This window comes from Schistocerca piceifrons, chromosome 1, assembly GCF_021461385.2.
Source record: "Schistocerca piceifrons isolate TAMUIC-IGC-003096 chromosome 1, iqSchPice1.1, whole genome shotgun sequence".
NCBI classification, from domain to species: Eukaryota; Metazoa; Arthropoda; class Insecta; order Orthoptera; family Acrididae; genus Schistocerca; species Schistocerca piceifrons.
Window position 1 is genome coordinate 573869777 of NC_060138.1, and position 24595 is coordinate 573894371.

The window sequence follows — 24595 nt, forward strand, 5'->3', positions numbered from 1 at the left end:
TACTCAATAACACAAAAAGCTTTCTGTTGAGCGGTCGCCATCTTAGCATCAACTGACGCTGACGCCTAGTCAACAGCGCCTCAAGCGAACAAATGTACAACTAAATCAAACTTTATAGCTCCCTTAATACGCCGACAGATAGTGCTTAGCTCTGCCTTTTGTCGTTGCAGAGTTTTAAATTCCTAAAGTTGTGGTATTCTTTTTGAATCACCCTGTATTATGAGAAGGACAGTTGCTACTCACCATATAGCGGAGATGCTGAGTCGCAGATAGGTACAACAAAAATAAAAGCTTTCGGCCATGGCCTTCATTAACAATAGACACAGACACCCACACCACGCACGCACACGAGTGTGGTTTCAGTTGCCTGAGACTCTAGTCGTGTGTGTGTGTGTGTGTGTGTGTGTGTGTGTGTGTGTGTGTGTGTGTGTGTGTGCATGCACTTACGTGAGTCTATTGTTGACGAAGCTTTAACTGTGAGAGTCTTTTTGTTGTGCCTATCTGTGACTCTGCATCTCCGCTATACGGTGAGTAGCAACTTTTATCTCATGAAATTGTTACGTTCCATCCTGTACTACCCATTAGATTTTGTGTCCTATGACTTTCAGTTACTCTCACATACAAAAGGTGGCTGATAAACATTTTGAGTCAAGTGCAAGCTTGTAACGCGACATCCTCCCCTAGCATTACTTTTTCCTCAACAGTAGTTGTCGAATTTTCGACAGGACAATGTTATCTCAGTTGCTCTTTTGAAAAGTTTCAAATAACTTTATATACAGTATGTTGATTTTCAAGCTAAAATTTATGAAATGGAATTACTTTATAAAATATTTTAGTTTTGACGTTATAATAGATAAGTACTAGTTCTGAATGTACAGTTAAAATAATTTTTAGACACATTTGAAATTACAAATTATCTGACACTTAAAATTTCTATTATTAATTATGCAATCCTCTACTGTTTTCTATGTTTATTTCTGGATTCATTTATGAAATAACAATCAAAATCAATAATGTAACAAAAACTTGTAGAAATTCATTTGTTAAGAAAAATTTTAAACCCCTTTGGAATATTGTTATTTCAGCAGAGTGTGAGAGCAGTAAGCTTGTGTCTTATGTGATCAGGTGTATTTTTGTATAATAGGTGTGAACAATGTAATTTTAGCTTTGTTAATGTGAAAAATCAAAATACTATATGATATAATAAAATGTGAAAAATCTGTGGAAAATATATTTACATAAAAAATTCTTCAACAACAATCTTCAAATTTATTTAGTTCAACCAACCATGAGGACCAGATGTTAGATTTTCAGCTTCAAGAATCAGACCCGTAGACAAGAAGACCTGGAGCCATCTCAACGTGACAAGCTAAGTAAACTTGAAAGTTTATTGTAATCTTCACTACTCTCAAATCTTCATAAAAGGCTTTGCTTATTAATTATTTGGACCGGGCATTGTTTAATGTGGACAATAGAAGGAAGAAGGAAAAAGGAGGGGGGGGGGGGGGGGGGGGGGAGTTACAAGCTGCAGATGGGTATTGTGCCAAACTTCCAAAACAGTACTTTAAGGATGAAATCTACTCATCAGAAAAATTTTGGACTATGTGTCCAGGGTATTTCCACATGTTAGTCTGAAATATTTTCTCCTAGCCCTTGTATATCAACATCATAGGATACAGCAGTTAATTGCCAAAGTGTTTTATTGATGCTTTTACTAGTATAACTGTTAACAGAACCAGGTCAGAAACTGTACAATGAAGCAAATCACTTCTGATTCATAGATATGAGGACAACATTTGGTTGGATTAAAACACATACAGTTATTAAATGGTGACATTCCATCCATTTACAATGGTGGTGGCATGAGTCACATGGAAGGTTTCGAATTTCTAGGGATGAAGATAGAGAGAAAGCTATCGCATAAAGCATATATTCATGCCCTTTTGCAGAAGCTGCACTTATGAAGGGAAACTACACTCTTACACTGTCATCACAGTTCACACGCTCTCACATAACATTTTTATGTTTACACACAGTTGTTTACAAGTAACTGCAGTTTCCATTCTGCAAAGATAAGAAAAAATGGTTCAAATGGCTCTGAGCACTATGGGACTTAACATCTCAGGTCATCAGTCCCCTAGAACTTAGAACTACTTCAACCTAACTAACCTAAGGGCATCACACACATCCATGCCCGAGACAGGATTCGAACCTGCGACCGTAGCAGTTGCGCAGTTCCAGACTGTAGCGCCTAGAACCGCTCAGCTACCCCGGCTGGAAAAGAGGGTGTTATTTTGCAGCATAATTTTTAAAAGCTTTATTAATAAGTAATAAAGTTCATACACCTCAGCCTCAATAGCAAATAATACTTTATGGCTTCACATTATTATTATTATTATTATTATTATTATTATCATTATTATGCAACAGAAGAGGAAGGACTGCATTGGTTGTAAATTTTTAATCTGTTTAACACAGATTGTCTTCAGTGCTATTATATTCAAATCATGACAACTCATCTAATTAAAATCCCATATTACCACACTGCCATTACAGATGATTTAAACTGTTTTGTTATCTGTAATTGCACTGTGTGATTTCATTTACTGTGAGTCATCAAGCCTTGGATGTCACTGCAGCTACACAGTAGCTGAAATCAACCTGCAATAAAGATTAAAAATATACAACTGATGACGCCCTACCTCCCATCTTGGAACTCATTAATAAGGTCGTGGAGCGCACAGTCCTTGATGGAAATAAACCTGAAGATTATTATTATTATTATTATTATTATTATTATTATTTTATTATTATTATTATTAGAATAACTTATGTTCTGTGACAAAAATACAAAATTACTGAAATCCCGTGGAATAAAAATAAAACAGCATAAACTAAACAATGTACATACACAGCTTACCCTGCTTGTAACAGTTCATGTTTTGCACGCAGTAAACCTTGCCCAGGAGTAACATCACCAATACCTATTGAAAAGCCCCTATTCATAAGAAAACTAGACGCAATGCGTGCAAGTCGCCACATGGCCTTGGCTGCTGTATCCTCACCCCAGTCACATAGGAGTACATAAAAAATATTGCTTTTTGAACCAGATCCAAGAGTAGATTTGTCCATAGAGCCAGCAAGGAGCTCCGAATTCCGTATCACAACATCTGCGGACATAAATGTTTGATTAGTTAATTGATAATGATACTTAAACTTCTATACATTGATTAAAATAATAGTTTTAAATTTGAGTTTTCACTGTATTAAAGTTATGCAAAAAACTGCCCTTTCAAAATAACAGCATAGTAGATAAAACAGCAACAAGGAAAATTCCACAGCAATTTTAGTTTCAAAAAGCAGAACATTCTTCCCTAGAAGTCAAGGAGAAAGGGAATGATATGTAAATCACTAAAAAGTTGCTGAGGATCATAAAGAACTTTTATGCTGAAAAGGAAACACCAGACATTTGCTGTAAGTGATTTAGGGAAATCAAGCAACAAAATCTACTAAGGAGATTTAAATTTACAAGGATTTTAGATACAAGGTACAGTCAATAGCAGCCATGATGAGTTAGTCAGAGATAAATTGAAACATTTTTTTAGAAGAAGAAAAGTAAAATACGTTAAAAGAAAGTCAAGTAATGGTAACAGGTAAAATGAAAATAAGATTGAAGTGAAATTGTCATTGCAGGAAATGGAGAGAGGAAAAAAGATGAAATGTTCATTTTGAAGCATATCATGATACTGTGAGCTTGCGCAGTTTGATTTCCACATGTAAATAGGGCTCCATTCCGTATAGAGTGCCTAAACTTTGTAACTGCACTGCTAAAACTGGATGTTGCAGTGAAAACAGATGGAGTTTTATATTTTGTGCTTCTTGGAAATGTAAGATTTCAGTGTCAGTATGGCCAGAAGAATATGCTGTAATTCATATCGCTTTAACATACTGCAGCCATTTCATAACGAATATTTTGTTTGAAATCAGTAATGGCAGCAAGGAATAATAAAATAATTTAAATATGTAAACAGTTTAGTGATTGGTAGCTTTTCCTCAACTTTTCCTCAACTTAACCGGAGGTAAAATAGTCCCCCATTCGGATCTCCGGGCGGGGACTACTCAAGAGGATGTCGTTATCAGGAGAAAGAAAACTGGCGTTCTACGGATCGGAGCGTGGAATGTCAGATCCCTTAATCGGGCAGGTAGGTTAGAAAATTTAAAAAGGGAAATGGATAGGTTGAAGTTAGATATAGTGGGAATTAGTGAAGTTCGGTGGCAGGAGGAACAAGACTTCTGGTCAGGTGACTACAGGGTTATAAACACAAAATCAAATAGGGGTAATGCAGGAGTAGGTTTAATAATGAATAGGAAAATAGGAATGCGGGTAAGCTACTACAAACAGCATAGTGAACGCATTATTGTGGCCAAGATAGATACGAAGGCCACACCTACTACAGTAGTACAAGTTTATATGCCAACTAGCTCTGCAGATGACGAAGAAATTGAAGAAATGTATGATGAAATAAAAGAAATTATTCAGATTGTGAAGGGAGACGAAAATTTAATAGTCATGGGTGACTGGAATTCGAGTGTAGGAAGAGGTAGAGAAGGAAACATAGTAGGTGAATATGGATTGGGGGACAGAAATGAAAGAGGAAGCCGCCTGGTAGAATTTTGCACAGAGCACAACATAATCATAACTAACACTTGGTTTAAGAATCATGAAAGAAGGTTGTATACATGGAAGAACCCTGGAGATACTAAAAGTTATCAGATAGATTATATAATGGTAAGACAGAGATTTAGGAACCAGGTTTTAAATTGTAAGACATTTCCAGGGGCAGATGTGGACTCTGACCACAATCTATTGGTTATGACCTGTAGATTAAAACTGAAGAAACTGCAAAAAGGTGGGAATTTAAGGATATGGGACCTGGGTAAACTAAAAGAACCAGAGGTTGTACAGAGATTCAGGGAGAGCATAAGGGAGCAATTGACAGGAATGGGGGAAATAAATACAGTAGAAGATGAATGGGTAGCTTTGAGGGATGAAGTAGTGAAGGCAGCAGAGGATCAAGTAGGTAAAAAGACGAGGGCTAGTAGAAATCCTTGGGTAACAGAAGAAATATTGAATTTAATTGATGAAAGGAGAAAATATAAAAATGCAGTAAGTGAAACAGGCAAAAAGGAATACAAACGTCTCAAAAATGAGATCGACAGGAAGTGCAAAATGGCTAAGCAGGGATGGCTAGAGGACAAATGTAAGGATGTAGAGGCCTATCTCACTAGGGGTAAGATAGATACCGCCTACAGGAAAATTAAAGAGACCTTTGGAGATAAGAGAACGACTTGTATGAATATCAAGAGCTCAGATGGCAACCCAGTTCTAAGCAAAGAAGGGAAAGCAGAAAGGTGGAAGGATTATATAGAGGGTCTATACAAGGGCAATGTACTTGAGGACAATATTATGGAAATGGAAGAGGATGTAGATGAAGATGAAATGGGAGATATGATACTGCGTGAAGAGTTTGACAGAGCACTGAAAGATCTGAGTCGAAACAAGGCCCCCGGAGTAGACAATATTCCATTGGAACTACTGACGGCCTTGGGAGAGCCAGTCCTGACAAAACTCTACCATCTGGTGAGCAAGATGTATGAAACAGGCGAAATACCCTCAGACTTCAAGAAGAATATAATAATTCCAATCCCAAAGAAAGCAGGTGTTGACAGATGTGAAAATTACCGAACTATCAGCTTAATAAGTCACAGCTGCAAAATACTAACACGAATTCTTTACAGACGAATGGAAAAACTAGTAGAAGCCAATCTCGGGGAAGATCAGTTTGGATTCCGTAGAAACACTGGAACACGTGAGGCAATACTGACCTTACGACTTATCTTAGAAGAAAGATTAAGGAAAGGCAAACCTACGTTTCTAGCTTTTGTAAACTTAGAGAAAGCTTTTGACAATGTTGACTGGAATACTCTCTTTCAAATTCTAAAGGTGGCAGGGGTAAAATACAGGGAGCGAAAGGCTATTTACAATTTGTACAGAAACCAGATGGCAGTTGTAAGAGTCGAAGGGCACGAAAGGGAAGCAGTAGTTGGGAAGGGAGTGAGACAGGGTTGTAGCCTCTCCCCGATGTTATTCAATCTGTATATTGAGCAAGCAGTAAAGGAAACAAAAGAAAAATTCGGAGTAGGTATTAAAATTCATGGAGAAGAAATAAAAACTTTGAGGGTCGCCAATGACATTGTAATTCTGTCAGAGACAGCAAAGGACTTGGAAGAGCAGTTGAATGGAATGGACAGTGTCTTGAAAAGAGGATATAAGATGAACATCAACAAAAGCAAAACAAGGATAATGGAATGTAGTCTAATTAAGTCGGGTGATGCTGAGGGAATTAGATTAGGAAATGAGGCACTTAAAGTAGTAAAGGAGTTTTGCTATTTGGGGAGCAAAATAACTGATGATGGTTGAAGTATAGAGGATATAAAATGTAGGCTGGCAATGGCAAGGAAAGCGTTTCTGAAGAAGAGAAATTTGTTAACATCCAGTATCGATTTAAGTGTCAGGAAGTCATTTCTGAAAGTATTCGTATGGAGTGTAGCCATGTATGGAAGTGAAACATGGACGATAAATAGTTTGGACAAGAAGAGAATAGAAGCTTTCGAAATGTGGTGCTACAGAAGAATGCTGAAGATTAGATGGGTAGATCACATAACTAATGAGGAAGTATTGAATAGGATTGGGGAGAAGAGAAGTTTGTGGCACAACTTGACCAGAAGAAGGGATCGGTTGGTAGGACATGTTCTGAGGCATCAAGGGATCACCAATTTAGTATTGGAGGGCAGCGTGGAGGGTAAAAATCGTAGGGGGAGACCAAGAGATGAATACACTAAGCAGATTCAGAAGGATGTAGGTTGCAGTAGGTACTGGGAGATGAAAAAGCTTGCACAGGATAGAGTAGCATGGAGAGCTGCATCAAACCAGTCTCAGGACTGAAGACCACAACAACAACAACAACAACCCGAGATTGGTGTGTCTACGAGTTTCAGGTGGCAGAAGACAAAAATGTTTGAGACAGCAGCAGGTTTCTATCATAAGGCAAATCCTGAGGCTTTCATATATATTACTCGCATCTTCATTCAGAATTATGTATGACTTAAAAAACTTTAGGTATGTTAATGTCTCTGTTATTTTCGTAAGTATGCCCATCCTCAACACAATTTCTAGTTTGTAATGATGGGGATGATGATAGCTACTTAATTTGTCATCTGAATGTTCCATGCAAAGCAAGAAGGAAGGTTAGAGTTTAGCATCATTTCAAGAACATTCTCATTAGGGAATAATGGGGAAGAAAATTGAGTATGTCCTCTCAAAGGAGCCGCCCAGAATTTGCCTTAAGTGATTTAGGGAAATCAGAGAAAATGTAAATCTTGATGGTCTGAACGAGCCATGGATCATAACTGTGATCTTTTGCTATGACGTGAAGCAAGTCAGTTTTAATGTAATACACCTTCTCCATGAAAAATATAGCAACATTTTGACCATTTACATGATTGTCTTCTTCCTGTCCTATTTTTTATCCATTAATTTACGTTTAATAGCTAGCTATGTTCCTTCTCTCTCTCTCTCTCTCTCTCTCTCTCTCTCTCTCACTCACTTACTGCATTGTGAAACACACAATTTCAGTTTGTATTTAAATTTTATTATATTATCTATTAAATTCTTTCCCGCACTGGGTAAATGGTCTATCTTTTTATGTCTGGACACTTAACTGCTTTTTGTGTCCATTAACACCAAGTAAATGTTTAATTTCATAATGAAGTAAATGTACTGTGAGACTGTTGGCAGTCAGTGTGCTCAGTTGTTTAAACGGGTTCCTAAGAGAGGTTCTGGAGTGTTCCCACATATCTTCATTCTGCACTTCTGCACAAGATACACTTACTTTCTCAATCGCAAGTTACCAGAGAATATGATGCAATAACAAATTAGTGAGTGAAAATATGAAAAATAAGTAAACTTCTCAACATTTTTATTTCCAAAAACCAATACTGTCTCTAACACAAAAGTTACAGAACTTAGACATTTGAGAAGATGTGAACTTCCAGTTCAGGTTCTTATCAAGACAAACATCGAAGAATTTGGAATATTCTGTTTTACTCACTGATTTACTCTCCTGTATTATTTCTAATGGTGCAGTCAGGTCTAGTGAGTACCAAAATGTGTGTACTATTTTATCTCAATTCAAGGACAGTCCATTTCCAGAAAACCAGTTATTAATTTGCAAGAAAATTATAACTGCACATTGAAGTGTCTTAAGTTTCTCAATTAAGTTGAATTATAAAACTTGCATTGTCACCAAAACCATGTGAGAAAATCAGATATCAGATCGAGAGAGAGCCAAAACACAAAATTCGATTTTCCGAAATTGTTTCGTTGCAGAAGATCAGAATAACGGCCCTCCACTCAATATCACATGAGCACTGAAATGGCAGATGTTGAGATAAATGATCACAGAACTAAAAGCAACTACAATCACTTAGTAGTGAAAATGTCTGAACCAAATGAGAGAATTGGAACATTCTACAGAGATTAAACAAAAGAACTTGTTCCCCCTTCTAGCAACAGTAGTTTATCATAGGTCCCTGGAGCAATCAAAAGTAGCTAGTGACCAGAAAAAAGTGCAGTACATTCCTGTTTTCAAGAAGGGTTGTAGAGCAGATGCACACAATTATAAGTCTACATGACTGATGTCAATCTGTTGCAGACTTATGGAGCATGTTTTATGCCACATATTATGCCATTTTTGGAGAACAAAAATCAGTACAGATTCTACCCACAGAGATCTTTTGAAACACAGCTCATTCTGTTACTTTGTGAGACTCACAGTACTGTAGAGATCAGTGCTCAGGTTGATGTGATGTTCCTTGGCTTCAGGAAGGCATTTGACACAGTCCCACACTGCCAGTTAGTGAAGAAATTACAAGCTTATAAAATATCAGAACAGCTTTTCAGTTGGATTCAAGGCTTCCTTGCAGTAGAACTCAACATGCCACTCTTGACAGTAATTTCAGGAGTACCCCAAGGAAGTGTGATAGGACAATTGCCGTTTACTATATAGTCTACTAGATAACATCAGAATCCTTATAAGCCTGTTTGCAGACACTGCAATTGTCTACACGAAGGCAGTGATGCCATAAGATAGTAGCAGTTAGCAGGAAGAGCTGCAAAGGATTGATGAATGATGCAGAGACTGACAACTGAACCTGAATGTGCATACATAGGAGAAGATATCCACTACTGTACAATTAAGCTGTTGATAACAAACTGCTGGAAACTGTATATTTAGTATCTAGGAGTAACCATATGGAGTGGAATGACCACATAAAAAAATTACATGAAAAGCAGATGCCAGACAGAGTTTCATAAGATGACCCCTAAGGAAATGTAGTTCATCCATGAAAGAAGTAGCCTACAAAACACTCTGTTGACCAATTCTTGAGAAATGCTCATCAGTCTGGGATCCTTACCACATCGGATTAATAGAAGAGATGGGTAAGGTCTAACAAAGACAGCATGTTTTGTCATGGGATTGATATGTCAGCACGAGATAATTATGGAGTTGTTCAAAAAAGCTCCAGGAGCAGACATTACATGAGAGGCACTGTGTATCACAAAGAGGTTTACTGCTTAAATTCTGAGACAGTATATTCCAGGAAGAATCAGACAACATATTACTTCCTCCCACATATATTTTGTAAAATGAGTACAACAAGAAAATTAGAGAATCTAGACCTAAAACAGAAGTTTACTGATAATTATTCTTACCATGCAGCATTCACGAATGGAATGGGGAACGGGAATCAGTTAGTGGTGCTAGAAGTACCCACTATTACAAACTGTCAGGTGACTTGCAGAGTAATGATGTAGTTGTAGATGCTTCTTGGATACGTGATGGGAGATTTTTTAAATGTAACACAAAAAAGATCGATCCACTACTGATTGCTTTTGTTCAGTTTTAGTCATTATTCCCCAAGGTGAAGGTATTATTTCAATGCTTAACACACTATGAGTTTCCTGATGCAACACTCCACATCCTTTTAGTTAGAATTCTGATATGAACACATTAGAAAATCTTTATCACAATACTATGAGCTGCTGATTCAAATGCTTTTTACATGTCATAGAACATACCAGTTCGCAGTATTTTGTCATTTAAATCTTGTGAATCAGTCATCAAATCAAAAATAGCGTGTGCTATGGTGAGAAACTTTTGCAATCCAAACTGAAACTGACAAAGTATCTTAGTTTAAGAAAGGTATGTTAATGTTCTTGTGTACATAATCTTTTCCACTTCCTTGGAGGAGCTGATAATAGTGAAACTGGTTGGTAATTAATAATATCTATGCCACTACCTTTCTTGTAAGGGGGTCTGGCATTACCATATTTCAGTCTGCCTGGAAAAATCCCCTTCAATTGTGATTTATTGCATATGTGACTAAAAACATTACATATCTGTGAAGCACAACACAATTCTAGTACTTCACTTGAAATATTATGTTTTGTGGAGTTTTTGGTGCTGATAAAGTTAATTACACTAGGCCTATTAGTTTCTTTGGCAGCACCTGAAGTAAATATGATTTGTGTGTACATATTTTGGTACTGCTTCTTAGATATACTCTATTGCTTTATCCCATGGACTGTCCAACACAATCTTCTGATCTACTTACAGGAAGTTGTTATTCAATACATGTACTACCTGACTGTTGCTATTTATTATTTGCTTTATTTTCAATAACAAACTCTTCACTCTCCTTAACTGATATCAGAGTTTCTCTTTTTACTGTTACCAACATAGATTTAATTTCTTATCCAAATTATTAACTTTGGACATTATAAGCTAAATGGTGCACAACTGGCCATGTATTCCCGTACTGCAGACATAAATGATGGCAGTGAAGTGCCATGCAGTTGCATGTAATCAATACAGTAAGATTTTTCAACATTTCTGATGACAAAATGTTGCCTTTTCATCTACAATTTCATGAGAGTGTGCAACCAACACTCCAACCTTCCAAGATGATGACATTCATGTTCACAACCTGTGTACATTTCTGGTTTAATGAACATTCACAAACCTTACTGCACCTCGGCTGGAGCACTAAACCATCTGATTTTAATCCTATAGAAAATGTTTGATATTATCTGAATGGTGGGGGAAGGGGCAGAGGTGAAAGATAGCAATCAAATTCCCACAATCACCTATGGGTTCTAATAATCGATGAGGCTCCAGATGGGCATGGCATATCTGTAGAACCTTGTGTACACTCTTCTTCACTGGTTTCAAGGTGTTTTTGAGGCTAGAGATAGTGTTATATGGTATAAGCATGATTTCTCCTGAGGGTGACTAATTTTTGGTAATGCAGGCTTACAAAGATTTATTTTTGCATTTTTAATTACTTCCTCAAGATAGCACAATAATTTCTGCAATATGCAGTCAGGGCTACTTCTCTGTTTATCCTAATGAGTTCATAAGACTTTTTCCCCTTGCACGTGGTATTTGGGATCCTTTTTTAAGCCAATGTTATTTCAACATCTCATTAGTTCCATATTTTATTGTGTTCCAGGCAAAGCAGCTTTAGACTGAAAGAAATATATCTACGAACATACCAAATTTAGAATTGACATCTGTCACATTACACACATCCCTCCAGTCAGAATCCTGTAATGCTGCCTTGAAGTTTTAAGCTGTCTGTTCATTAATTGCACTAACTGTTTTGCATGTTACCACTTCACTGTAATCAGGTAAGTTATTAAGAATGGACAGTTTTGCGTCATGGTCAGCGGGCCTATTCACTATCAGATAAGCATTTCTGTCACTGATTAAGTTTACACATAGAAAAATATTGTCCATTATAGTTGGAGTCACAAACGATGGTGGTCGAGGTTAGGCTTATTCTGCGCACCTACGTCACACATTTTCCAACACCCAATGAGCATTCAGGAGCAGTCTCAGCACTCTGCTGCTAATGTCATAGCAAATGCAAGCATTAAACTCGATTGTAGCAAGCCATTTAGAGAATTTTTATTCAATTTGTTGAGAGTTGTCAACGGCTGATGTTAGTAGTAAGCGACAAATTCTACACAACCAAGTCAGAGACAAAATTTGCAGGATAGAAGCTTTCTTCAAGCGCGAAGAGTGTACTGGAACTGTCACTTGGAACCAGTAACAATGTAATTCCCACCTGTTTCTCGACCTGCATGAACCACCATTATTATGGATCGGACTACAGTGTACTGCAATCTTGTGTAATTCTGATGGCACAGTTCACAACAGAAGTCAGGCTGCAAGAGTCAAGTAACATTTTGAAACTGTTTTTAATATACATGACTTATCTCCTTCAGTGATTGTGTTGATTATTATTATTATTATTATTATTATTATTATTATGTGGACTGTGAAACTCACCAGACCTGTTTATTTACAATACATCCAACTGGATAATTGGAAGCCACTTTCAATAAACACAAACACAAAATATTGGAAGATTACTTACATGAATCATTAATGCACAGCTCTTCATTGCTAGTGTATGCCCTTCCCTTGGTTCGTAAATTTGCTTTCACAGGACATTTTTTGTTTGGTCGTAAAATCAGTCCAAAGATCTGTTTTCCAGTCCATAAGGCCATTGGCTGTACATTATCAATAGAGATGAAAGAATTAAATGTCATTTGCAGTTTATGTTACTGACAAAATCTTAAATTAACATTCATGGTACAAGTTTAACACTACCAAAAATAAGATACTGCTGAATTTTGAATAATCAAAAAAAGTTTCATTTCTCTGCATCCCAAACTAAACACACAAAACTTAAGAATTTATAACAGTAAGACACACAGAGAAAAGAGAAGGATCACCCTGGACTATGAAATGGAAAGTTTGCCAGAGGAAACAAGTTTCATTTGTACTGTCACCATTTCTTGTATACAGTACTTAACTTCAGGAAATGTAATCACAGTATTGTTGATAAGGCCTTTTAAAAGTTGAAAACACTATTCCTAGCTTTTGAAACTGTTAGTTCCTTCTTCAGCAAAAAAATTATGATAAATTTGGGGTAAGTTGGAAAGGAACTACTATAGATCTTAACAACAGATAGATCGGCTGCAGTGTAGTGAATTACTCACGAAATCAATGTTGAACAACAAACGTCAGTGAGAAGCCACATCACCCAGATTCTCCACCTCATTATGAAGTACAGAAACTGCTGCCTCAAATGTGCAACTCTGCTCTCTATGTCATGGGATGCAAAGAGTGGCATCACAGCAGCAACACAGTCATTGGAACACTTGAAGTACAAAACAGGGTTGCTTGGAGTGACAATAGCAGAATTTCAGTATATTAGAAATACACAAGACAACACATTCCACTTGCCCACTGGGCACTGTTCAATTAGGTGGTGAAAGTATTCTCATGCATGCAACATTTACACAGACTGATGGGGGCCTCTGATAGGGCTTGCTTCATCTCTCATCAGCAAACAATACTGAACCTACTATCCAACTGCGTGCATCTGCTTGTCCACCTACAGCACAGTGCAGCTAACCCATACATTCAGCAAGACAGTGGATCACATAACAATACTCAGAATGTGTCAGAATAGTTCAAGGAGCACTGCACAGAAATTAAAGTTCTTGGGTGGCTTACTGCAGGTCAAATTACCTCAGTCCCATCAAGCACCTTTAGGCCAAACAGATATGCATATTTCTGACATAGTTCCAACCAGTTAATATTTTTTATTGGGGGTGGCTGAGAGGTCCTGCAGCTTTTGTGTCTTGTAGAGTCCACACCATAATGTGTCACACCCATCATTTGAATGAAAGAGGTTGATATATATTACTAGGTATGTTTAATTCAATTGCATATTTCACTCATCACTAGGAGTCACAGACACACAAAGACATACTGCCTTAAGTTATGATTGCATGGTCTGAAGTGCCTCGCCACGGTTCACGTGCGGCTCTCCCCGTCAGAGGTTCGAGTCCTCCCTCGAGCATGGGTGTGTGTGTTGTCATTAGCATAAGTTAGTTTAAGTTAGATTACATAGTGCATAAGCCTAGGGACCGATGACCTCAGTGGTTTGGTCCCATAGGAATTTACCACAAATTTCCAAAAATTTCCTTATGTTATGCAATATGCCATAAGAAAAAGAAAATGCACATCTTTAAAAAGCTTGGTCATTAGACATGAGGTGGAAATACAATGTGTTGTACTGATCCAGTTCAGTTGAGTTAATCTGATGGTTCTAAAGTTGCAGTCATTATTGTACCAAGTGTTGTGGTCTATGCAGTTATTTGTACTGAACCATAATTCCAGTCTAAATGGAAATCAAGAACTGTTTATGGAATTTTGATATAAAATGCTAGCAGAGATTAATGATTACTTTACAATTATTACCTACAGGAAGATAAACACATGGAAAAATGAAACAACGTATTATTTACATGTGAAGAAAAGAGAGATTTACAAAGTGACAAAAAGACATCTGTGTCTAATTCCCTCAGTATTTCCCTACATCCTATTGAGAAGATGTTCATTACCAAAATGATAACATCGATGCACACCTTTGGGGAAGGATAAGTTTTGCCTCTTAGGATATATCAGTTGGGTTGCTGTTCTTAAGATAAAGGCACTGACTCAATATATAGTAAATGTAAGTGATTATGAAACATCCATTTGCATTATAAGTAATGCCATTAACACGCTGCTTTCTCGAATATGGCCAAACACAAGGTGTGACTTCAGATAACTCAAACTTTTTAAGTCAGGTCTCTCTTCATATACATAAACTCAGAAGACATTTGCATCATTATGACTTGCTCAATGAAAACAGTATAACTTTTTGCCCTTCAGTGGAGAATACATTGTTATGAAACTTCCAGATATGTTAAAACTGCTTGCAAGACTTGTATTTAAACCTAGACACTTGCACTCATAGGCAATTATTTTACTGGTTATTACTGAAACTTGGCAGGTTGGAACAGACACACAGATACACATAAGGTATCTACAAAAATACCATATGAGATGCAAAAGGCCAGTAATCTTTGTGAATGCTAAAAACACAATAAAGTCCTTTCTAAGATTTTCTCAGTGCAACTGATTAAAATGGTATGTTTTTGGGCTTTTAACTGAGATAAAAATCTTATTTTTGCACAAAAAATTTTCAATGCATATTCACTAGAAAGTAATTAAACAACTTTTCCAAGACCATACATTATGACAAACTCAGAACTAGAAGTATTTTACTTACAAAATATACTGTACATCATTTATCAAAATCAACATTAAATGCATGTACATTCAATTGTTACTCAATATTTTGACAGTTGGTGTTAATTACAATCATTTTAGCCCAGTTTTAGGAGAACAAAAGAGAAATCTGATTCAGAGAGGGAAGAATGCATGTGGACTTTCGTAGTCATTCAGCATAAAGTTATAGTTGAAGGTATGGTTCCACTGTAGTAGCTGTGGATCACAAGCTGTGCAGCAGTAGCTATTTGCCTGTCAGGTAATATTCTCTTAATGTAACTAAATGCAACTTTTGTAGTCATGCAACAGCAGAGACAACAAATCAGTGTGTGACTTGGCTGTCTGGCAGAGCAGAGAATGGAATATTCATAGCCTAAGCTCACACTGAAAATCACATTTTTCCAGTAGGGCTACTGGCATATCAAACTATCGTCACTGATATCCGTTTCTATTTTGATTTTCACATGTTGTTTCTGTATTAAGTGTTTCAGGTCACAGGAACACTTAATTACTGTCATTTTTCTATTTATCTGATCGCAGTGTAACACCCTAAAAAGTTTGTGCTTCTATTACAAAAGCAATTTTTGTATGTAGAGTACTAGAATGCAAGTGGGAACCAACCCTCACAGAAAAGGATGGGTTGTTTTGGGGGAGGAGACCAGACAGCGAGGTCATCGGTCTCGTCAGATTAGCAAAGGAAGTCAGCCGTGCCCTTTTGAAGGAACCATCCTGGAATTTGTCTGGAGCGATTTAAGGAAATCACAGAAAACCTAAATCAGGATAGCCGGACACGGGATTGAACCGTTGTCCTCTCCACTGCGGCACCTCGCTCGGTCATAGAAAAGGAAGTGAGATATTTTGAGTTTTATTGTGATTCAAAGCTATTCCAAAATTTTTCATTGCACTGCGAAGGAGTAAAGATTTATACATCAAATAATGGAAAATCCAAGATGGAATGTAACAATATTATGAAAAGGGAAAGTTGCTACTCACCATATGGTGGAGATGCTGAGTCGCAGTTAAGCACAACAAAAAGCCTGTCACAAATAGGCTTTCAGCCAGCAAAGTCTTCATCAAACACACACACACACACACACACACACACACACAAAAAAAAAAACTGCAGTCTCTGGCAACTGAAGCCACACTGTGTGGCTTCAGTTGCCAGAGACTGCAGTCGTGTGTGTCTTTCTGTTGGGCCTTGATGCAACTCATAATTTCTGTTATATGATGGGTAGAACTTTCTTTTTCATAATATCGTTACAAATTATTTATATATAGTGGAATAATAAATTATTGCGGTAGTATCTACATATGTCAATAACTTACTTTTAACAATTTGTAGGTTAGTATCCTCCTGCATTTTAGCACACAATTTTTTGCATGAAATGCACTTTCAGAAACGTAATCTTTACAGATGACCTCAGCTTACATGCACCAGTGAAGCAGAATTTTTTAAATGGTTGAAACAATTAACTCAAAAATAAAGTACAAATAAATATAAATACTGATAATGAAATCTGATCATAAATAACACTCAGTGTTGCAGGTTTGCACAAAGAAAGTAACTTTAGCATTTATTACTCATTGTAAACTCTTCAACAAATAAGAATTTCTCTCTGTCTCTTCCAGTCATTTGAATACATTACTGTTCTCAGTGATACATACTTTCAATATTGCTGGCGGTGGTAAATCAATATGCATGTTTGTATCACTTCCAGCCAAGAGAGTTGCTGCTAACTGACAAGCCTGGCCTCTGTCTAGAAAATTATCTTTCTGTGTAAGTAGATAGGCTCCAGTGATGAAATCTTGTGTGGCAGCTATGAGTAGTTCTCCATTGCGAGGTGTCACGAGATTTGATTTATTCTGAAAGAAATATTTCAAACAAATGAAATTTTAAAATTTACGACATAGAACTGAAATTGTTTTTGCTGACAAATGTACTGTAGATTGTGAAAATGCATTTCAATTCAAAGCTTTATCTGTAAGAATCCCATGATAGATTTTATCTTTTCCATGGCAGATTAATATGAATTAGGGTGGCACGTAATTCTCCATTTACTAGTCAGTATGCCTAATCAAAAGCCAAAACAACAACATTTGAGTTTAAGTATGATCATACTGTGACTTCTTTTAGACTGCATTAACTCACATTTACTGTTATGTAGAAGCCAAGTGACATCATGCAGTCATAGTTCACTGCATACTATATTTAAAAAGTACAAATGTGTATGGAAACAAACCATCTGCTGAACTAAATTGTATTTTCAGCACACAGGACACAAATTGGCTTGTTTACATAATGATCTAGTGTTTTTTTAAATATCGTGAAACTTTTGGTTCACAATGCTACTTTGCTTCTGCCTAATATTGATTGTGGTCTAACATAAATCACAGCACAATACATAAAATTGAAAAGCTATTGGCCTAGTTGTCTTCTCAGCTTCTGATTGCAATTTCTAGATATGTTACTACTATCGGCAGATTGTAATAGTATCACTAATGGATCTTCCGCTGGCCAATTTTAAAATAAATGTGTCAGATAATTATTTAGTAAAATAGAGCCTGCTTCACTGGTCAGAGTTAGGTGACAAAAACAGTTTATACAATAAGTTTATAACTGAAAGCTACGATGAAGCCAAGTATAGAGTAAGTCTACATCTGGCAAATCAGCATATGTATATAATCTTTGAAGATGAGGAACAGTATACAAACACATAAAAGCAGGATGATCAACAACCCAAATGAAGAAAAGGCACTACATCTAGTAAAAAGATCACCAAATGTAATATGTAACAATATCATGAGAAGGAAAGTTGCTATTCACCATACAGTGGAGATGCTGAGTCACAGACAGGCACAACAAAATGACTCTCACAATTCAAGCTTTCGGCCATTAAGGCCTTTGTCAACAATAGCCGCGTGTGCACGCACACGCCCCCGCCCCCTCCCCCCGCCACACACACACACGACTGCAGTCTCAGGCAACTGAAACCACACTAAGAGCAGCAGCACCAGTGCATGATGGGAGTGGTGCCTGGGTGGGGGTAATGAGGTGGTTGGGGGGGGGGGGGGGGGGGAGGGATAGTACAGTAGCAGTGGCGGACAGGGAAGTGCTGTAGGATACACATAGGGCAGAGGAAAGATGGGAAGAGAGGGGGTGGGGGAGGTCAGTAGCAGAAAAGAAGAAAAATAAAAAAATCAGTGTTGTGGTTGAATGACGGCTCTGTAGGGCTGGGATGGGAACAGGGAAGGGGCTGGATGGGTGAGGACAGTGACTAACAAAGACTGAATCCAAAAGGGTTATGGGAACATAGGATGTATAGCAGGGAAATTTCACCACACGCAATTAAGAAAAGTTGGTGTTGATGGGAAAGACCCATATGGCACAGGCTTTGAAGCAGTCATTGAAATTACGGATACCATGTTTGGCAGTGTGTTCAGCAACAGGGTGGTCCACCCGTTTCTTGGCCACAGTTTGTCGATGGTCATTCATGTGGACAGACAGCTTGTTGGTTGTCATGTCTATATAGAATGCATCACAGTGGTTGCAGCTTCGCTTGTAGACCACATGACTGGTTTCACAGGTAGTCCTGTCTTTGATGGAATAGGTGATGTTAGTGACTGGACTGGAGTAGGTGGTGGTGGTAGGATGTATGGGACAGGTCTTGCATCAAGGTCTATTACAAGGGTATGAGCCATGAGGTAAGGGATTGGGAGCAGGGGTTGTATACGGATGGACGAGTATATTGCGAAGGTTCAGGGGACGGCAGAATACCACTGCGGGATGGGTGGGAAGAACAGTGTGCAGCCCATTTCTCATTTGAGGGCACGACAAGAGGTAACTGAAAACCTGGCGGAGAATGTAAGTGAGTTGCTCCAGTCCTGGGTAGTACAAAGTTATGAGGCGAATGCTCCTCTGTGGCCGGACGTTGAGAGTTTGGGAGGTGGTGGGAGACTGGAAAGATAAGGCATATGAGTTTGTTTTTATACAAGGTTGGGAGGATAATTATGGTAAGTGAAGGCTTCAGTCAGCCCCTCAGTATATTTAGAGAGGGACTGCTCATCACTGCTGATGCAATGACCACAGGTGGCTAGGCTGTACGGTATGGACTTCTTGGTATGAAACGGGTGGCAGTCATCGAAGTGGAGGTATTGTTGGTGGGTAGTAGGTCTGATGTAGCAGAGGTACTGATGTAGCCATCTTTGAGGTGGGGGTCAACATCCAGTAAGGTGGCTTGTTGGGTTGAGTAGGACCAGATGAAGCAAATGGGGGAGAAGTTAATAAATGAAAAGCACCAGTTTGCTTTTGTTCTACAATATTACTTTTATTGTTAACTGGTTTTCGGCTTACATGGCCAAGGGATAAGTTGTTGAGGTTCTGGAGGAATGTGGATAGGGTGTCCTCATCTTTGATCCAGATAACAAAGATGTCATCAATGAATCTGAACCAGTTGAGGGATTTATGATTCTGGGTTTTTAGGAAGGACTCCCCTAGATGGCCCATGAATAGGGTGGCATAGGATGGTGCTATGTGGGTGCCCGTAGCCATACCCCAGATTTGTTCATAGGTAATGCCTTCTAAGGAGAAGTAATTGTGAGCGAGGATACAAGATACAGTTGGTCATGGCGACTAGGAAGGAGGTTGTTACTTTGGAATCCAAAGGGCATTGGGAAAGATAGTGTTCAATAGCGGTAAGGCCATGGGCATTAGAAATGTTAGTGTATAGGGGGGTGGCATCAATAGTGACGAGCAGGACACCATGTAGTATGGGGACAGAAACTGTTGAGAGTCATTGGAGGAAATAGTTGGTATCTTTTGTATAGGAGGTTAGGTTTCGGGTAACAGATAGAAGGTGTTGCTCTATGAGAGCAGAGATTCTCTCAGTGGGCGCACAGTAACTGGCCAAAATGAGGCATTCTGGCTGGTTGGTTTTATGGACTTTATGAAGCATGTAGAAGGCAGGAGAGCAGGGAGTGGTAGGATTAAGTAGAGAGATGGACTCTGGAGAGAGGTTCTGGAATGGACTTAAGGATTTGAGTAGTGACTGGGGATCCTGCTGGGTTACTGGAATGGAGTCACTGTGGCCAGATTTGTAGGTGGAAGTATCTGACAGCTGGCAGAGTCCTTCCTTGTGGTTCAAAACAAAAGGTGGAGCCTTTGTCTGCAGGTACTATTATACGGTTGGCATCAGTTTTTAGATGGTGGAATGCGGTTCTTTCTGTGGATGTAAGGGTAGTTTGCATGTTGAGGGATTTGGGGAATGACGGTGAGGCAAGGTTTGATGTTAAGAAATTCTGGAAAGTTAACAGGGGGTGGTTTGGTGGCAACTGGGCGGATCACAGTTGGATGGAGGAGTGAACTGAGTTAGGAAAGGTTCAATATTGGTCTTTGGTTGAGTCTGATTGGTAAGGTTGGTGGCAAAGAAGTGTTTCCACTGTAGGGACCAGGAGAAGGACAGAAGGTCTTTAACAAGTCCTGCATGATTGAATTTGGGAGTGGGGCAAAAAGTGAGGCTTTTGGAAAGGACTAATATTTCCGTGGGGCTAAGGCTTCTGGAGGAAAGATTCATGACTGTGTTGCGGGTTCTGTGTGGCAGAGGGGGGAGGGGGGCGGGGGGGGGGGGGGGGTTGGAGGATTGGGTAAGTGTAGTGTGTCTGCAAGACAGGTTTTGTCAGCTATGAGGGAGCGTGGGGGAGATTTGAAGGTTGTTGTAGGGGTCATGGACAGTGGTGCTCCAAGGCAGGAGTAGGAAGTGAGCAGGGTGGAGAGCTTTTTGAGGTAGCATTGTGCATGGTGCTCAAGTTTCTGTAGAGGAAGAGTTTCAGTGTGTGTTATGGGTTCCAGGGATTTGGGATTGCATAGCAGGAGAATTTTGCAAACGGAGAGAAGGTACTGCAAGGAGGGTTGGGCTTGGTTGATACCGTTTTGCAGGACTACGTTGGTGAGGGCTAAGGACTGGCAGAATCTGAACAGGTGGAGGTCATTGTGGAAGGGGAAGTGGCAGCCAGAGATGGGCAATTCATTAGGGGGGATTCCGTGAGCCAAGCAACAAGGCAGGAACAGTATGTGGGACTGGAATCTGGCTAGGGATGTGGAAACTTTTCTGTACTGATGCAGATGGAAAGGGCAAGGATCCATGGTGGTGGTAACAATGCGGAAAATTACACAAATAATGTTGAATTACATTCGAAAAATTTTGCAAAAATACAATCAAATATGTGTGAAAATTCACAAAAAGGAGCAAGATAAAATCTAAGTGAGTCGATGATAGGAAAGACAAAAACTCACTAAAATTGGCACAAAATCACAAGGATCAAAGAAAAGAATAACTAATAAAAAACATATTATTGTGGGTAGTGGGTCTGATGGTGGATAAGTGTGAAGAAGGGGGACGGCAGATGTGACTGGACGGTGGAATTAGTGGGTGCGAACTGGGATAGAACAGAGAAAGTGTGGGAGTGTGGGAGTGGGGAGGGGTTTGTAGGATGAGATACAAGATCGTGTGGCACCAGAAAGGTGCAGGAGTTAACATACAAAAATACGGGAAGTGACGCTGGGAGAGTGATCAATTTGAAAGTATATGATTAATTATATTGGCAGGAGTAATGTGGGGCATAAGATGCTGCACCAACAGCGTAGTCTTGTAGCTGTCTAACCTGCAGCACTTCACTGTCCACCACCCGCACCACATTATTACTCCCTCCCCCCCCGCCACCCCCCACCCCCCCTGCCCCAGCCTCCTCCTTACTCCTACCCAGTCGCCACTCTCATCATGCATTGGTGCTGCAACTCGCAGTGTGGTTTCAGATGCCTGAGACTGCAGTCGTGTGTGAGTTGTGTTTGCACATGCATGCATGCTTGTGTGTGTGTGTGTGTGTGTGTGTGTGTGTGTGTGTGTGTGTGTGTGTATTGCTGAAGGCCTTAATGGCCAAAAGCTTTAATTGTGAGAGTCTTTTTGTTGTGCCTATCTGCGACTCAGCATCGCTATATGGTGAGCAGCAACTTACCTACTCAAAATATTGTTACATTCCATCCTGGATTTTCCAAATGTCATATGTATTTAGTTTAGAATTGCTGTAATGTATAAAGGGAAGAAAACAGGTAATTTTTAGCAAATTCAATATGTAACAATGTAAGGATCTCGTAGAGCTAAAGAGCATTAATCAACAAAGGGAACACAGTGAAGAAAGTACCATGTACATAACAGAACTGATAGAATAAATGCCATGAGATACTTGCAAATCTAGGAAAGGCAACAATAATGAATGAGTACACATTTATAGAAAACACACAAGGGCTGCAGCAGGAGGTAGCGAATATGTCTAAGAAAATTACAGAAGGTAAAAGAATAAGCAATGCCACGAAGGGCCAAGTTTCCAGGAAATGTTTGATACTGTAAAAACCCTTGCCTTAATGCTATAATTACTTTCACATTCACAAAATTCTTCCTAATTCTTGTGTTGATGAACTATATGACTTTAAAAATGCAGTATACAAATTTAAGTCAGTTTGTGATAGAAAAATTTGAAAGCTACAAAGCGGAACATGGCTGGTGCACAGTCTTTTTTTCCATTTGCTATTTCTGCTGAACAACTTATGGAGTAAGCATGATATATGGAACAGAGTGTGCAGCTGACAACAGTTACAGTCAAATGATACAATGTAGTGTGCAAATTGTGCAGCTTGAGACTTTTAAGCAACGAGGGCTGTTCAGCACAACCAGACACAGTTGATCCAATGAAGCAATGACAGGTTGGCTGAAGAGCAATGCATAGGAATATGGCACTAGTGAGCTCATCTGGCAGCAGGCAGCAGGAGTTGTGTGTAAAATGCAGTGAAATGAAAGAATGGTTTGGGAGGGGCACATAGAATAGAGGAAGAGAGAGACTGCAGAACGAAGGCTGTGAGTATCAGATGAGTAAAGCTGTTATCACAGTGTAGGAGGGGTGTTGGAGGTAGATGTGCAGCAAAGGCTAGCAGGCATAGAGACTAGATGGATTATAGGATCAAAGGACCTGTTACAAACACAGCAGCTTTCTTACCATGATATCATCTCTGAATATCACTGTACCTTTAATACAATGATCTTTAAATCTTCCATTCTGCTATTCCCAATCCCTCACCATTCTAATACTAGAGAAACAGATAACTTTGGCACAGGCATCTATGAATCCCCATCTGCTCCCTCTGTAAGATACTATTTCTATGCATTCACAACTATCTATAATTTATCTGCCAAATCAAAACCTTTGCCCTCCAACATTTGTAGCAGCACTCCTGACACCAGTATATTTCCAATTTACTGGCATTCTATTCTGTCTTGGACTACCCCTGCCCAACAATACCTATCTACCCCTAGCGAACCCCATCATCAATCCCTCATAGATGGAAAAGTCAGCAAGCAAGGTATTGCCTTGCTGGTGTTTTCCATTTGCCACAACCCCCAAAACCCTGTAATAGTAGCAAACAAACAAACCCAAAATGCTGTTGTCAATGTCTCCATCAAATAACTCAATCCTACAGGAGTTTCAGACCTAGCCAAATGCTTCACACTCAGCCCTACACCAGCATTCAGTCACACAGAACTCATCAAATATCTACTCTCCTCCTAATCCCTTCAGAGGACACCATTTTTTGCCACTTATCCCTCAAATCAAAGCCAACCAAAATCAAATCTAAATCCTCTCCCAGGTTTGTCTCTTCAACTAATCAACTGACTCAAGTGACCAATTGGCCAACTGACACACTTCCCCTCTCCCCACTCCCATATAACGACCTCCTGGTTACCTCCAACGATTCCTTATCACTAACTTGGACTCCCCCTCATTCTTCCATCCCTTCCAAATACACATTCTTCTTTCAAGATGAAATGCAGTGAGTGCATGACAAAATTTATCCAACTTTCTGACACTTTCACCTAAAAGCTTTGACACAGTGATACTATTCAAGAAGCCTTGCTGAGCCTCCAAATCCTACTCAAATCCCTAGGCCCATCGCAGAATCTCTAACCTGAATCAATCTCCCTCCTTCCCCAACTAACCCTCTACAAACTCAGTTTCTACATGTTTGCCATAATCCACATATCTAATCAACCTAATCATTCTGGAGCCACACTGTAGCTTGTAATGTTGTGTGTGCCTCACTGCTTTTTTTTTTATTTAATTAATTTGTGTCTGATTTTATTCTGAGAAGCTCAGTAATGTATGTAAGTACCGTAAATGCAAATGTGATTCAAAAAGTACTTGAAGTGAAGTGAAACACAGCTGGACAGCAA

At 38.9% G+C, this 24595-nt stretch overlaps 1 protein-coding gene across 1 annotated transcript in view; it reads right to left on the minus strand.

Moving 5' to 3' along the window:
• Window positions 1-24595, minus strand: part of LOC124801714 (DNA-directed RNA polymerase III subunit RPC1) — a 242528-nt gene that overhangs the window by 128685 nt on the left and 89248 nt on the right. Inside the window, exons 11-13 of the mRNA XM_047263093.1 lie at window positions 16986-17183; window positions 12565-12700; window positions 2921-3170 (exon numbers count right to left, since the gene is read on the minus strand). Of these exons, the coding sequence (XP_047119049.1) occupies window positions 2921-3170; window positions 12565-12700; window positions 16986-17183 (584 nt within the window). The remainder of the gene's footprint in view (window positions 1-2920; window positions 3171-12564; window positions 12701-16985; window positions 17184-24595) is intronic.